The 17010-nt window shown below is 37.5% G+C and overlaps 2 protein-coding genes across 2 annotated transcripts in view; one reads left to right on the forward strand and one right to left on the reverse strand.

The window, feature by feature from the left end:
* ctnna2 (catenin (cadherin-associated protein), alpha 2) overlaps window positions 1-17010 on the forward strand; it is a 717220-nt gene that overhangs the window by 479963 nt on the left and 220247 nt on the right. The window lies entirely within an intron of this gene.
* On the reverse strand, window positions 10252-15329 carry LOC127651275 (leucine-rich repeat transmembrane neuronal protein 1-like). The gene has a single exon (XM_052137028.1). It carries the CDS (start codon window positions 14126-14128, stop codon window positions 12560-12562), a length of 1569 nt encoding a protein of 522 aa, XP_051992988.1. The 5' UTR covers window positions 14129-15329; the 3' UTR covers window positions 10252-12559.

Genomic DNA, 17010 nt, shown 5'->3' on the forward strand with positions numbered 1-17010 from the left:
TCTTTCTTTCTTTCTTTCTTTCTTTCTTTCTTTCACCCTGTCATGCAGCCTGATTACAAATCCGTTTGAAGGATCAGCCTACATTATGCTGTTCTTTTTTGTACTTATTTTGACCAGGATAGTAAAGGCCTTACACATGTATTTTATCTCAAAAATATGCATGTGTAATAAATAAATGAATAAATAAGTGATTACTAAAAAGAGCTTTTAAAAATGTTCTGCTGTTTAATCAAACAAGTCCGTAATACATTGAAGTAAAGGACAAAGCTTACACGATGCATTCTGTTCATGTTTCTTTTTGTTTCTCTTCCTATGCTTTCACCTCTGCCTGTTGGTCTCTCTTTGCACCTGACTCCATACCCCCGCTCTTCAAATAGGTAAGTCCACTGTTTCTTTAACATATCCCAACATGCTTTTTGTGTCTTATTCCCACTTTAAACCAAATACCTTTATGGGTTCATGGATAGTAGTGGTGCAATAGTCTCATCAAAAGAACAAGCACCTCTCAATAAAATGAAACCGTAACCACCACTTTCCTTTCTCTTGGTTGCAGAATTGATTTTCCCATTAGTTTTCTCCATGGGGATTAAAAAAACTATTGTAAGCGGAGAACCAAACCAACTAGCTCTTACAAAAAAGTATTTGAAAATCATATAAAAAAAGTACTATACTGTGTACATAAACTACTATAAATAACACAACTGAAATAGAAATGAGGTACAATATAGAACTATTACCTTACCAATCAATGATAATATACTGTATAAATATACATATATATATATATATATATATATATATATATACACACACACACACACACACACACACACACACACACACTGGTGGCCAAAAGTTTGGAATAATGTACAGATTTTGCTCTTACGGAAAGAAATTGGTACTTTTATTCACCATAGCATTCAAATTGTATTTCTTTCATTACATTCCCAGTGGGTCAGGAGTTTAAATACACTTTGTTAGTAATTGGTAGCATTGCCTTTAAATTGTTTAACTTAGGTCAAACATTTTGGGTAGACTTCCACTAGCTTCTCACAATAAGTTGCTGGACTTTTGGCCAATTACTCCAGACAGAACTGGTGTAACTTAAACTTTTTTTTTTCAAACATAACAATGTTCATTATGATCAAACAGTTCATGACCAACATTTGTTTCATCAGACCAAAGGACATTTCTCCAAAAATTAAGATCACACCAAACTACATTCATCTCTAGAAAACAGAATGTGTCTCCTTCCTTGCATGCTATTGTTTATACAGATGAATGTGGTAGCTTCAGGTGTTTGGAAATTGCTCCCAAGGCACCAGACTTGTGGAGGTCCTCAATATTTTTTTCTGAGGTCTTGGCTGATTTCTTTTGATTTTCTCATGACGTCAAGCAAAGAGGCACTGAGTTTGAAGGTAGGCCTTAAAATACATCCACGGTGACATCTCAGAAGCTCATTTAGGCGTGCCATTTAAAGGCACAAAGGCACAGTAAACTGGATGTAAAATTCTGACCCAATAGTCAATTAAAAGAGAAACATTCTGTCTGAAAAAAAAAAAAATGTTGGAACAATTTCTCATATCATGCACAAAGTAGATATTCTAATCCACTTGCCAAAACTATAGTTTGCTAATATGAAATCTCTGAAGTGGTTAAAAAATTGGTTTTAATAATGTCAACCTAAGTGTATGGAAAATTCTGACTTCAACAATATATATATATATATATATATATATATATATATATATATATATATATATATATTAGGGCTGTCAATCAATTAAAATTAAAATTTTAATTTAATTCATTACATGACATGCTGTTTGATCATATTAATCGCAATTAATCACATACAATCATTATTTGCTAAGAATGGCCCCCAAATATAGATAATTTATATAAATAATTCAAATATTTTTTGGATATAATACAAATTTAAATTCAGTTTGAAATAAATTGCAGTATTGTGGCAGATGAATAAAGCAGTGATTTGAAAATACAAAAAGTTGCTTAAGAATGCAGCTGCAGTTGACAGCAATCTGTTTTGCATTGAGTTCATTAATGTGTCCAATATTCAAAGAACACATTCTTGTGTTCTCTCTGCACTATTTTTAATTGTTGGACGTGCCTCAGATGGATGCGTTTGTATCATTTCACTGGTATTCAGTGTTATAAACGGTGCATTTTTATGTGTTTTATATATATATATATATATATGTATATGAAGGGGACATATGACTCTGCTCATGATGATAGTGATATGAATACAGGCAGTGACATATAGACGTGCTTTTTATGTAGTCGTCCTTCTGTGTTGACACAAATTACATAAGTGACATGTTCACTTGAAAATCATTGCTTAAATTTAGTGGGGGGGTTTTTTGTTTGTAAATTTCTCTCTTTGGCTGTCTTTCTTTGTGACATATTAACATAATTAATAGTATTTATGTTACTTGAAGTTACACAGAAAAAAGCTCACAACATTAGAACTGCCAGGATCTGTAATAGCTCACTGCTATGTTTTTAACATGGCATAATGCATGCAGAATTTATGTGGCATATTTGAGCAGCAAAATGCATCAGCCATACATAACACATGAGGGGGCTTTTAGCTCTCACATTGCATATAAAGCATATATGTTATGCACTGCCATTTATATAAAAACTACTTCACTGGTATTTCCTTGCTGAGTGACAGTGAATGCAGTTGTTACGTTAAGAAGCTGTTTCTTCCTGATATGACCCAGATTTGCCCTATTCATTTTCACTTATTGCCTCACTGTAACCTCACTGTGGCTATCAACATTATGTCACTAATGCTGTCAATTAAGCTTAGCTGGAATTAGATCCTGGAATATTCCTTTAAATATTATCTGAAATGCGTGTTTATTTTATTTCAGCAAAATTGTATGCTGTACTTATTATTTGATATCAATATGTTGTGTTGTGTATTTGCATTTTAAACATAATGCTCTCTATTATATAAATAATTACTAACCGGTTCTCCGATACGCCAAAGCCTGGTCCTCGGCCACTCCTCCACCCTCTAGTGGACTATAGCCGCGCCTCCCTGGGTGGATTGGAGGCTGTCTTCCAGCCCTTGGTGGACAGAACACCCTGGCACATTTTCGGTGGATGGTAGGGATCTCCCCCGCCCCTGGCATTGGTTCTCCTGCTCCAGGCGGTAGGCCAGGAGCCCCTCCCCTCTCGCGGTCGGTGTCCGTTCCTCGCTCTCAGTTGGCCGGGCTCCTCCGTCCCCTGGTAGATGGTCGCGGCTGCTTCGTTGGGGTGGATGGTAGTGGCAAGGACTCTACTACGGACCATCCCTCCTCCTTCCCAGATTTCGGCACCAATGTAACAAAGTTCAATGGTAAGGAGGAGGCAAGAACCGGCTTGACAATATAAATAATCTTTTAATAAAAAGACACAAACATAAACACATGCAGGGCAGCTGCCCGTAAATCTCTCTCTCTCTTAATGCCACCTCCTGTTGCCTTTATCCCTCTCGAGGGCTTGATTAGCCTGATTAGGAGCCGGGTGGGTAGCATCATGACCCGGTCCTACCCTCCTCCCTGCCACATATATTTTTCACATATCTGTATAAATGGAGAAATGCAAGCTGTACACTGAATGCGACCCGTGAGGTATTCCACAAATTTGCAGAAAATATCAATCGACATTGTTCCTCCCCTACAACTGTGTATTCAGTGCAGCACCACAAATGTGAGACCAGATGTTGCAGAACATTAGCCCTGAGCATCACCGCTCAGCCATATGATGACCAGCTTAGGGCAGTGTTGTTCATTAATGTAATGTTCAGACCATTTCGAAGGTTATAAGACACCAATTGCCTCTATGATCACCTCTTTTTTCCATCATGTATTGTTTCTTAAAGAATGTTGATGTATGAAATCAACCCACTCGCTTTAATTTTCCATTGCATTTGTCTCTACATATGTGAATATAGACATGGGTGTATACAGTATATCTGTTTAAATGAGCAATGAAGGCTAAGCCATGTAAATGAGTGTTATTCTGAAGCTATAGACATTTATCACAATGTACATTATCTAGAGCTATTTTAATGATTTAGTTACATTCTGAAAATGCCACAATGCCCCATGCAGTGATAGTTTATGTGATGGCAGTGATGCAGATTCATGTATAAGGATGATGATGATGATGATGATGATGTTGTTAATTATAACAATGAGTTAGAGGATGATACAGCCAGAAAAAGCAAGTTCTCACTTGCATCCGTGGTTATTTATAGGAAACTAAGGGACACTCAGAATATTTGTACAGTATCACACAGTGTATGTCATTTCAGTGTCTGCAGGTAAATAGCCTATGTTCTCAGACATAAACACATTTGTTTTGGTTAACCTATTTATGTACAATTTAATTCTAAAAAAACTTTGAATGTCATACACTTCTTTTCTTTTTACAACAAACCATCGTTCAAAATAATAGCATTTATCTGACATAGAAAGCTTTTGGACAAATACCAATTGGCCCAAGCTACAGCTACTTGCACACATAGCTAATATATATATATAAATATATATATATATATGTATATCTAATATAGCTTTCTAATAGCTAAGTTGTCCCATTATTTTAGTAACAGTGTGTGTTTTGATCGTAGGTGAAATGATGCTGTTACCTGGTGATTCGATCAAATAGTTGTAGATATCAGGGTATTTCACGTTGGGCCATTCAGTCGGATCATTTTTCCAAAAAAAGGAAGGTAAGGAAAAGGGGCACTGACATAGACCAATAAAATTTTACTTCTCAATATATCTCCTCCTCTCAGGTTCACATAGGGTGGTGAAATAAGCAATCGACATGGTTAAAATTATGAATGTTTTTTTTTTTTACAATATCATGTCGCGTTCCAGTGGGCGTAGTTCTCAGAATAGTTCGAGAACTAGTTGTGCTCTGTCTCAACTGATCTACATTTATGTCCTGAAACAAACCGTTTTTTGGGGTCGACAGCTTATAAAAATGTATTTCTGGGTTATTTTGCTTGTTTGCTGTACACCTTGTCACACAGCAGCTTTTAGACATTGTTTTGTTTTTTGTTATAAGTCATAAATGACAATGAGGCAGCCTCTCGCAATGCAAAGTCAATGGAGACGGTTGGATTGTTTTCCCCCCCCCCGGTGGCCGTGGTCTTCAGATTATGACGCGTTGCGCTCTGTCTCTATCGCAATTTCGCGCTCTGTTCTCAGAAGTCCTTGGAAGGCGCGTATGCGCAAACCTAGTTGTCATGGCAACTGAATAAACAAAACCTCGCCTGGTCAATATTTACTCGTCAAGTGCAAGTCAGACAGAAACTAAAAGAAGGAAAGACATTATATTTAGTTTTATTCAAATTTAACGAAAGTACATTTAATTTTTGTGCGATCTACCAGCATTGCCTTTATCGCAATCGACGTATTGGGCACCCCTGGTCTACGGTAACTCAAATAACCGCTCTGTATAATTGTGGTGAGAAGAATATAATCCCAATATGCTGTTCTGAGATGCGGTTTGTCGCTGTTTTGGTGGCACGAGGGGGACATACACAATATTAGGCAGGTGGTTTAATGCTGTGGCTGATCGTATACGTGACGCCAATCATATAACCACCGGTATATATCTGAATAACAGGAGGGGCCCACCAACTGTTAACACTTAATATCGTATTAGTATTTCCTGTGTGTTGTCACAAACAATAAAGACAAGAAATAACTTTTATACCTTTATATGAATTGAGGTTTTGGGTAAATCAGAAGAAATAAACAGAACAATGTATGTACATGATAAAGAGAATGAATTGAAATGAAACCAGTACAGTCAAAACATATATCAAAAGATGGTCTGTAAAGTAATGTAAAGTAACCAATAGAAAAAGAATGGCAATGACAATAAAAATAAAAAAGGCTTATCAGATCAGTTCAAGTCGTAGATGAGGGAATCTTCAGGCAAGTATGGAATCACTACAATGAAAGTTTGAAATGGTCAATGCTTAGGAAGATGTCCAAATCCCTTTGATGTTGAAGAAAATTCACTCATACAAAAAATAGAAAATCACCCTTCAAGTGCTCTTCAAATAATCCAAAAAAAAACAAGATAGTTCACAGAGTTAAATCCTTGTACTCTGGATATTTGATAATCCACAAGGCAATGCAGTGAGAACAATCCATTGGGGAGAAACCACTTGATATCCACATATGCACTGTCTTTGCAACTACATATAAAGTTTCAAGATGGCAAATTATAAAACAAGATTTAAAGAGTCCATATGATTGAACTGGAATCAACGTTTCTCAACCAAGACTCCATCACGTATCATATATATATATATATATATATATATATATATATATATATATATATATATATATATATATATATATACACACATTAGGGATGCTAAGATTCACCGATTCGCATCGGTGCATCGGCATAAATGTTAACGATGCGATGCATCGATTTAAAATAGTGTGCATCGGATACAAGTTGGCATTTGTATCATGATACATCATTTCTAACATATTTGTATCAGTAAAAAACTATTTATTTATATATAATTATTAGTAGATGCGCTATACTTTTATTATTTGGAAAGTGATCAATAATTTGTGACCAATATTTTATATGTAGATTGATTTCTCCTCTCTAAATAAGGCAATGCTGGTAGATCGCACAAACTTTTTATGTGCTTTTGTTAATTTTAAAACAAATAAATATCATGTCTTTCAGTTCCTGTCTGACTTGGCAAGATTTGTGTTTATTTAGTTGCCATGACATCTAGGTTCGCATCTTCCAAGGGCTTCTGAGAACAGAGCGCGAAATTGCAAAGCTAGCAGTGTTTGAGACAAGCTACCAGCAGCTAATGTCCGGATTATGCAAAACTGTCTGATTCCATTCAGTGCAAGTCATAAGAATAAGGTAAATGCCCTGGATATTGTAATCTATTGTGCTGTAGGTGTTTTGGGTTTAGTGTTAAAACTGAATGATATTAACATTGAGGATTATTGTATTTTTTTATTAATTAGAAGATGAATTCCATGTAGGGATACATGCAGTAGTCCCAACAAGCATTTTTTTAAATTAAACTGTGTTTTTTTAGTTATCTTATTGAGTTGGTCGTTTAAAATTAGATCATCATGTCAAAAAGTGTGGGCACCCCTGACATAGAATATAGAATAACATGGCAGAGGCAGAGCTGTATCTTCCACCAAAGAATTACAAATCCAATGTTTGGAAACACTTTGGGTTTTATAAAAGAGATGGATATTTTGATAAATCCATGCAGTTTGTAAAATATGTCATGCCACTATAAAATATACAGGCAGTACGACTAATTTAACAACACACTTGAAGCACCGACACGAAAGCGCATTCGTCTGCTGGCAAGTTACTGAACATTTCTTCATTGTTTATCCCTGAGCATCCTTAAATTGTTAGGAAAAGAACATCTAATTTTTTTTTTTTTTTTGCACTATAAAGGCCTTTTTGTGAAAGGTCCATGTGTTAGAAGTCAGAAAGCACTTAAGTTAATGTATGATTTGCTGTCTGAACCAAAGAAATATAAGCGAACTATCTGTAGCCTACCATATTGAATTGCAAAGCATCATATTTTTTCCAAATACATCATATTGCATTGAATTGCATTATGTTGAATCAAATCGAAATCAGATCGGATATTGCATTGTAATAGGGGTGAATCGTATCGTATCGGTAGCTGCTTCATATGTATCTTTAATGGATCATATCATTGACTCTGCATCGAGATGTGTATCACATCGGCCTCAGTTATGGAGATGCACATCCCTAATATACATACAGGGTTGGTGGGGTTACTTTTGAAATGTATTCCACTACAGAATACATGCTGGAAAATATAATTTGTAACATATTCTATTAGATTACTCAAGGCCAGTAATGTATTCTAAATACTTTCGATTACTTCTGCAGCACTGGTAGATTTTTTTTACTTGTTTTGACTAAAAAAACTCCCATTACAGTAAGACAAAATTCAAAAATACACATGTTAAAAATGCATTCTCTGAAAAACCTATATATCTTATGCAGTGTTCTTTCTAAAACAAGGTAAATCAAATTAATCTTGTTTTAAAAAATATATATATATTTTTACATGAAAACAATACAAAAAATATTATCAAGAATAAAATGTTTGCCCTAATATAAAAGGTCTTACTAGAAAAAAAAAATATGATCCAACGTGAATTGTCTTGACAAAAAAAAATATGATCGTGTCTGGTAACATGTGCATGTAAAATGGCTAGAAATAGCATTTTAGCTTAGTGTAAAGCAAACAATTTACACAAGATTTATTTCGATTTCCATTATTTCCTGCTATAAACTTACTTCAAACTTACTTCTCTGTCTGCTCGTATGAATGTAACACATCATAAGAAAGTGTTTCACCACTGTTCAAATGGACTTTGGATCATGTCATTTATGTATAATTTTTTCCTTCTGAAAGGACTAAATATTAAATGAAACAAATGGTAATAAAATACAACGTAATCTCTTCAGTAATCAAAGTGCTTTTTGAATATAACTGTATTCTAATTACCAATTATTTAAATTGCAACTGTAGTGGAATACAGTTACTTATATTTTGTATTTTAAATACTTAATCCCATTAAATGTATTCCGTTACTCCCCAACCCTGTATGTATACACACACACACACACACACACACACACACGCACACATATATATACACATTACTTTTAATTAGCTCGCAAAATATTTCTTATTGTTAGTACAATCTCTATAAAATAAATATCCACAAGTCCTTTAAAATGATAAATCCTGATGCAGTAATTGTAATTGTTGTGGTCAATAAACCAATTTGGTAGGACTCGACATAAAGTTTTAAACACTGTAAGTATGATTTACAGTATATTACCCATGTGGTTTACAAAGATTGCAATTTTCTGCTGTGTCTCTCTGTGGCATCTCTGCTTGTCTCTTGATCTTGTACTGTTTACTAATGTTGACCCCATTTAACTCCTTGTACAACATAAAAACACACCAGAACCCTCTAGTGCTCACTTGAGGCTTTGGTCTTCACATCCAACCTCCCCCATTTGCATGTTTCACAAACACACACACACACACACACACACACACACACACACACACACACACACACACACACACACACACACACACATGTTTGTAGTCCTATCACTTTGAGGACTCTTCATAAACATAATGATTATTATTCTGTACAAACTTATCTATTATTTCCCTAACCCTACCCCTAAACTTAACCATTACAGAAACCTTTTGGCATTTGTACATTTAAAAAAAAACAAAAAAAAACTTGAGGACTTTTTAAGACGTTTGAATTACAGTGACACTAGGGATGTCCTCATAAACCACCTTTATAGCATAATACCCTCCTAACTACTGGTGTATAACCTAAAATAAAGTCCTCTTAAACCACCAAAACACACACACACACACACACACACACACACACACTCACACACTCACAAATGCTCAAGCTAACAAGGTCAAAATCTAATGCCTTGCCACTTTGCACAACTGCCTCCCCACAGAGCTGAGAGCTCAAACCTTTCCTCACTGCATGAATATGGTACTGGGCATATAGCCAAGCAATCCATTTACTAATTAGCCAATACATCAATAAAAGATTGTTGGAAAAAGAAAACATAACCCCCCATGCAAGTTTATGTTTCCTTCAACACAAACTGCAGATTTTGTATTTATTTCTAGAAAAAGCAACGTTGGCATGAGGATCCGTAATTTTCTAAAAGCTATCTGTATTGATCTTTCTCAAGCTTCATCAGAAAGGGTATTAATTATTAGAGCTAATTTTCAGAACAATAACTCTAGTTGGAGTTTGAGGGCTGAAGGGTTTGGAAGCAGATTTAAAATGAGGAGAAAGATGCAGATCACATGAAACATCCCACCACTTTGAAAGACTCACTGACTTCACTGCTTGTGAAGAAAAATAGAAAATAATTGTAATTATGGGAAACGGGATTTCAATACAACTCCCGCTTGGATGAAATGACAAACATGCAATATTGATCCACCAGGCATCTGCCTCACTGCTGGTTTTGTTGAAGGCTATTGTTATCCCTACCACCTGTTTTGTGAGGGAGATTGTGAAGAGCTACAATTGTTGTTTCTTTGGCCAAGCATGGAACCATAATTTTTGCAGTCATTTTAATCGTAGTGGAGATGCTATGAATCTGTCACTCAGTGTTTTGTTTTTTATTTTTTTATACTCTCCAGAGGATTTATTAAAAACCCAACCTCATGTTGAATTGTACATACTTTAGGGATTTGCTTAAAAAATATGCAAAAGGTATTAACAATACCTTTTAATGAAAGGGTATGAAAAAAAAATAAAATAAAATAAAGGTAGATCAAAGATTTAAGTCCAAGGAGTGTCAGACCAGATAGGTATTATGGATAAGATAAAAAAAAAACTGTATACATAAATAAATAAAATATTTCAAAGGAACGAGTGAAGAGTTTTACATTGTTTATCATTTACAACAGTAGGAATACATTTTATTGGGTTAACTTGGCTTAGCTTCATGTATGCAACAAATACAGTGCTGAAAATAGAACAGTTTCATATCAAGTATTAAAGAATTCAAAGTTGCAGGGCATTAGAATCCATAATAAAACTGTGAATCTGATTGTAAAAATATTTGCTCAGCCTTATATTGTCCTTTTAAGGCATATCTCAGTCATACGGTATGTGACATACGAGTGTAGCTTAGATTCACACATGCAACTGCGCAAAACTCACTCTTTTTTTTCTTCAGGACACAACACACACACACACACACAAGCACACACACGCACACACAAACACACACACATTTAAATAGTCAAATGCATAAACAGAAACTAACACAAACATACACTCAGAACCTCATTAACACCTATCCTGTCTTTAGATTGTGCAAGCACACCAGCTTCACAGTTTCATGTACCCTATGCTTTATAAACAGCCAGTTATCTTAAAACAAAGAGAGACGGGAACCCAGTCAATGCAAAGCAAGATCTCGCTTAATTAGCCCAATGACCATCCTGCTTTTGTTCTTAATAGCAAATACTTGACACTGTGGCAGTAATCCTTAAATTGAGCTGAGCTTAGAGACCGCATATAGACAAGCAACAGGCATATACACAGTCAAACACAAAGCCTGGGTAAGATCAAGCCACATGTTTGTTGCTGCAGTTTCTTGTCATTCTCTACTGCTGGTGTGAACACTAGGGAGCAGCCTGTACCTTCTCTCAGAGGCCCTGTTCTTTAATCAGTACTATAGCCACTGATGCAGGATGCACTCAATCTAACAATCTGTCAGTATGATCACTCAAACAATAACAATGGGGGACCACAGGGCATCTTCAAAAAACAGCATTGCACTGAAACAGAAATCCATAATGAAATTTTGAAATTATCTCCTTGAAAGCACTAATGGATTATTCATCACACCCTTCTCAAGTACATTTTGATTTAAATGTGTAAGGCCTCTTCTCACTCTGATTTTTACCCCTGGGTTGAGGTGCTTTCAAATTGATGTCTCGTGAAGTTTATGGAAGCAGTGAAGGAATAAAGGTATTAGACACTCCTTGTTTGGTTTATTTGAACAGCACACAAATGTTTGAATTTATCAAGTGAGATATGCCATCTGATCAAACTGCATCTGCCAATTTTTTTTTTTTATTTTTTTTTTTTTATTTTTTTTTGCTTAATCACTCTGGGATAGGAACAATGGTGAACAACTGCAACAGCCACAGCAATCAAGCTTTTCCTCAGTGATTATATCTCGGGGAGAGATGAGGAGATCTGATGCTTAGACTGATGCTTAACTTTGCATATGAAGTGAAGCCTTACTTATTTACATCCTGCAATGCTGCAGAGCTCAATTTTTTTTTTTTTTAAATCCACTGACCACAGACAAAGAAGTAATCCTCAAACTCACCTGCAGAAATGAATACTGTGAATTGCAATTAATTTATTTAAACAGTTGTATTTCCTCTTATTTTCATAGTTTACAAAAGAAATAGAATAACATCTTCCATTTATCCCCACTCTTGTGTTTCTGCTTTTAACATATTTTACATAGAATCATACATTTTTAAGGGTTTCTTGTTTGTTGTGTTGTTTTCTCTTTAATTTCATTGTATGTTTGTTACCACAGTACAAATGTTGCTCTGAATGTCCTCAGTAGCTTTAGGGAGTTCTAGAATATCCTGAAGTAGAAAGACACATTAAAGCTCAAATATCCACTCTTCACGAGAGAAGCCAGGAAAGGTCAGCATAATTATTCCACATCTTTTGCATCAAGTACACGGGTCTCACAGTCAGATTCCCCGCAAGGCTTTGAGGCTGTTGAAATCAGCACTAAATCCTGTTTTCTGTCCATTTGCACTCCATAAATGTAGCTTCCCTCTTAGAGCAGCAAAATGAGGTGCAAAGTGAAAGTGTGTTCCATATCTATCAATACATTGATTGAAAACATCACGGGTGGAGAATCACACCTCACATTCTCGAGATGCCTGCTGCTGGCATGTGCAAGAGCCATACTCGTTGATGATGACAAGTGCCCCCTCAATATGGTTGGGTTTGTAGTCAACATAGTACTCAGATGCAGACGTAGTGGCCATCTGCTGCATGGTCTGCTTTTGTTTCTGCTTGTGACGCTGGCTGGTGAAGCACTTCCTCAGCTGCCTTACTCCTGCTGGGAAACATTTCCAGGATACGTAGAGCATGAGGACAATAATCAGGAAGGAGAAAATTAGTGCCATGGTGCCTGTCACCACCTTGTGGATCTGCATGGTGCTCTCCAGGTCATCTGTGGACACAGTCACTGTTAAGGAATTGGTTACCACCTCCCCGCCCTCCATATCCTGCAGATCATAGGGGTTTCTTGATGGGTCATTGTATATGAAATCTTTGGCCCGGTTTCTGGTGGCGGTGAAGGTCTGCGTGGTTGCATCGGCATTGTCCTCGCATAATTGGAAAGCATAGACAGCATCCAGAATGTCCTCACCTTGTGCAATGTCTGGGCTCGCACACAACAGGCTGCTGTCACGTTGCCCCTGGAAGTTGCTAAGCCAGGATGCCAAGGCACAGACATTCCTTCTGCACTCCCATTCATTACCTGACAGTGTGATACTGCTCAGAGATGTCCACGAGTCCAAAATCCTCTGATCTATGTAGGTCAGTTTATTGGAATCCAATGTTAGGGTCTTAAGGTTGGGCACACTCTCAAACACATGTGGTTCAATGTATTCAATCTCATTGTTGGAGAAGTCAATCTTCTCCAGGTGGTCCCAGGTCCAGTCAAGGGTGCTGACCACAATGGTGGCCTTATTGTTTCGCATGTAGAGGGTCCGCAGGGATATGAGGCGGGGAAAATGGGCTAAATTGACTTTCACCAACTCGTTGTGCTCCAGATGCAGCTCTGTGAGCTTGAAGAGCCCAGCAAATGAATTGCGTGCCAGGCTCTGCAGCTGGTTATAACCCAGATCCAGGAATTGCATGCTTCTGCAATCCTGAAATATCCGCACAGGGATGAATTTAAGGGCATTGTAGCGCAAATGTAAATTGGTAAGCTTCCTAAGGCCATGGAAAAGGTCTGGCTCCAAGGATTGAAGTTTGTTATAGGATAAATTTAATATTCGCAGGTTGGGCAGGGGTCTAAAGGTCCCGTTGGGCAGGCTCTCTATGTGGTTGGTGCTCAGATCCAACTCTTTAACCCTTCGCAGCCTCTCAAAGGCGCTCTCCTCCACAATCTCAATATTGTTATGATCCAAATAGAGCCAGGTTAGCTGCGACAGGCCGACAAAGTTTGCCTCCCGTAGCTCGGAGATGATGTTCTCACGTAGGGACAAACCAATGGCACTGCTTAGATTTTGGGGGATGTCGGTCAGGTTGAGCCCCTCACAATACAACAGCTTATTGTCGCATCGGCACGGCCTTGGACAGCTCGCCTCCACCAGGGGAATTATTTTAAGAATAATACCAAGGGAGCACAGTATTAGCCCAGGGGGCTTCCTTAGTGGCCACTTTAGGTACAGACCAATTAGAAGGAAATCCATTAGTATGAATATCCTGCAGTGTCGTAGAGAAAAAGTCCATTGATTCTTTCAGATTTGTGTCATTTTGGATTTTAGGATGTGTAACTCCACAAGTGCAATGTCTTACTATTGATATGTATTTAAATAGAATACAGAGTTTGATTTTTTACTTAAAGAATTGAGAAATCCTGCCACATTGAAAATTGATTATCGTCAGGAAATAAACGGCTAGTCACTTTGATCATATTAGATCGGAGAAAGGAAAAGAGAGAAAGTGAAGCAAAAAATCACTCCTTCAGAACCAATCTCACATGAAAGGATTCCTACTCACCCCTTTTCCAGAGGCTGACAACCTCAATTCAGTTGATCCCTTTGTGCTGACACTAATTATGTGCAAAACTAAAAAAAGACCCCAGTGTGGTACAAATTCAGCCCCCCTCCTTTACATCGGACACCAGATCCTGGCAGACTTACAATGTCTTAGTTCTCCTTGTGTGAATGAGCCAAAAAGAGAATGAATCCAAGTGGCATTCAGCAGGCTGGTAGGAAGTGCAAGTTTCCCGGGCTGCATGCATGAGCGCTGTCCTCCTCTCTCCTCTGTTCATCTGCATTGACTGCTGCACCGATCTGTGGGAGAGACAAGCGGGGGAAAAACATGCATGGAGGAGGGAATAATCCACTCCAAACTCTCCCTCTCTTTCTTTTCTTCTTGTCAAAGACCTCTGGTGTGTCGACGCAAATCACCATCCATAACCCAATGCGATCACTGATCTGCACAATGCACATTGAGTGAAGCTCGTTGGCATTCTGTCAGTAGATATTTCTTCACAATTATGCACATGCAAAAGCTGTGTGATCTACATCATACAGCTCTCTTTTTCCTCTTTTCTCTTTTTAATTTGCTTTTAAAGTAATAATATCCCCAAAAAATATCACAGATTAAATTTTTCTACATTGTCAAATCTTCAGCGGGTCTCCTTTTGGTGAATCTCATTTCCTGTATGCTGCGGAGGCTGTAGATGCTGAGTCTGAAGGCAAGCGCGGTGTACAGGGAGGAGAGAGATGCTCGATCCCTTGCAGCAGACTAGTGCACTGGCAATGCATGCAGAAGCACCTTCTGTTCACTGAGTGTCGTAAGCCACTCACAATTCAGTGCAGGCACTTTCTATCTCTCTGTCTCTCTCTCTCTCATTCTCTCTCTTTCGATCCACCTCCTCCTGCTGCTCTTCTGCTCGCCCTTTTGTCTCTTCAATGCTCTCTCTCTCTCTTTTTTTGACTGAGACAATTTAATATTAAAGAGAGGCTGGACTTAAACTAGTGTTTAAATGAAGCAGACAACTGAATCATTGCAACAACACCCCCCCACCCCACACACACACACCACACGCATCTTCAATGCATTGAAACACGCCATCTGTCTGTCAGTATCTTCTGTTATTAGAGCGTGGCATGCTAAGTATTAAGCCTTAAGACTTAAGAAATGTTCTATGTGTATAATTTACCTGTGACATGTTGAAAGTTTGTGTAAACAAAATTATAATTTTAAATGTTATATTTAGTTTTTAAAGTGAAAATGAACAATGTCATCATTCCCTCCCCTTCGTGTTATCTTAGTCACTCTTCACTTTCATTGCAATTTTTTAACTATCCTTGAACGTTTTGTAATTTATTGAATTAGCTTTTATTGATGCATGTAGAATTCATAAATAGCATCCTACGTCTCTATCACTTGCTGACAAGTTGCTCACACAAAGTCTTTGTGTGTGTGAGCACATGTCCTCTGAGAGAGATAAATGCATTTTTTCAAGGATCCAATCAGACCATCTGAGTAAGTTCAGAATGCCATTGATCTGACACAGTCCACGGCAAGGTGACACCCCTCTCCTTCACCTTATGCCCCCACCCCACATGCCCTCATTGGCCTAATTCTACAAAGAAATAAAACAACAAACCCAAACCACAAAATTTGCATTTCATACCGCTGCATGCCCTGGCTTGTTTATCACTGCCATTTCAAGTCCCTCCATCCAGTTGGAATACAGATATCATCTGTTGCCACTTAGCCAGGCTTACATAAATATTCTGCTCAGGAGCGTTGTTGCAGAGCACCGTAGATTGCAGTCCCCGGGCTTGTCATTTCATTCCGATTAATTTTCAAGGACAATGAGCTGTGACACTCCCGTACATGAAGCTAGCATGCATCTGTTGGTTTGCCTCCATTCTGATGGCTGCCATAATTTTAGAAACAGCTTTTTCCTTTGCTCAGCACACTGTGAAATATAAATTAATCCTGTACTGAAAATATGCCACATATAGGCTCCTTAGTCTGGTAATTGGCATAGGAGTCTGCAAGCAAAGGGAAGCAAACAGAGTCTGCTTGGATTACCTTAACTCAGCTATCTAACATTTCTACACACTGAGGAAAAAGCCCAGTAAGATTTTTGCTCAGGACAGACTTTAGAAAAAGACAGGGGATTTGGGGCTGCCTCAGACTTCCATACATGGCTGGAACTGTATGTCTTGTTCACTTGAACAACACGCAACTGCAATCTTTAATTGCACTTGCTCAGATCATATCATATAATTTCAGATAAGTTCACTATTCTGTACAAGGCATTGAATCTTTAGTTCGAAAGTTTTAATATCATTAATATGCGGTAAATTACTGTGCAGAGGTCCAGACGCTGCTGAAAGAGTACAATCACAGTGGATGAGAAATTATGGATATTGCTGTGGCGGATTTCCATTCACAGGTACGAATCATTGCAATTGTCCATTTTGTTTATTTTTTGTTTAAACTGGAATTGTTTAAAAAGTTTAAATATAATGTATAGGCTGTACATTACTGCTGAGAGGTCCAGACCAAGGCCAAAGCAGCACATACACTATATACGACGCTGTCA

This window comes from Xyrauchen texanus, chromosome 11, assembly GCF_025860055.1.
Source record: "Xyrauchen texanus isolate HMW12.3.18 chromosome 11, RBS_HiC_50CHRs, whole genome shotgun sequence".
NCBI lineage: Eukaryota > Metazoa > Chordata > Actinopteri > Cypriniformes > Catostomidae > Xyrauchen > Xyrauchen texanus.

Coding starts and splice junctions, on each gene's coding strand:
- LOC127651275 (XM_052137028.1), bottom strand. CDS start 14,128: ATGGATTTCCTTCTAATTGGTCTGTACCTAAAGTGGCCACTAAGGAAG.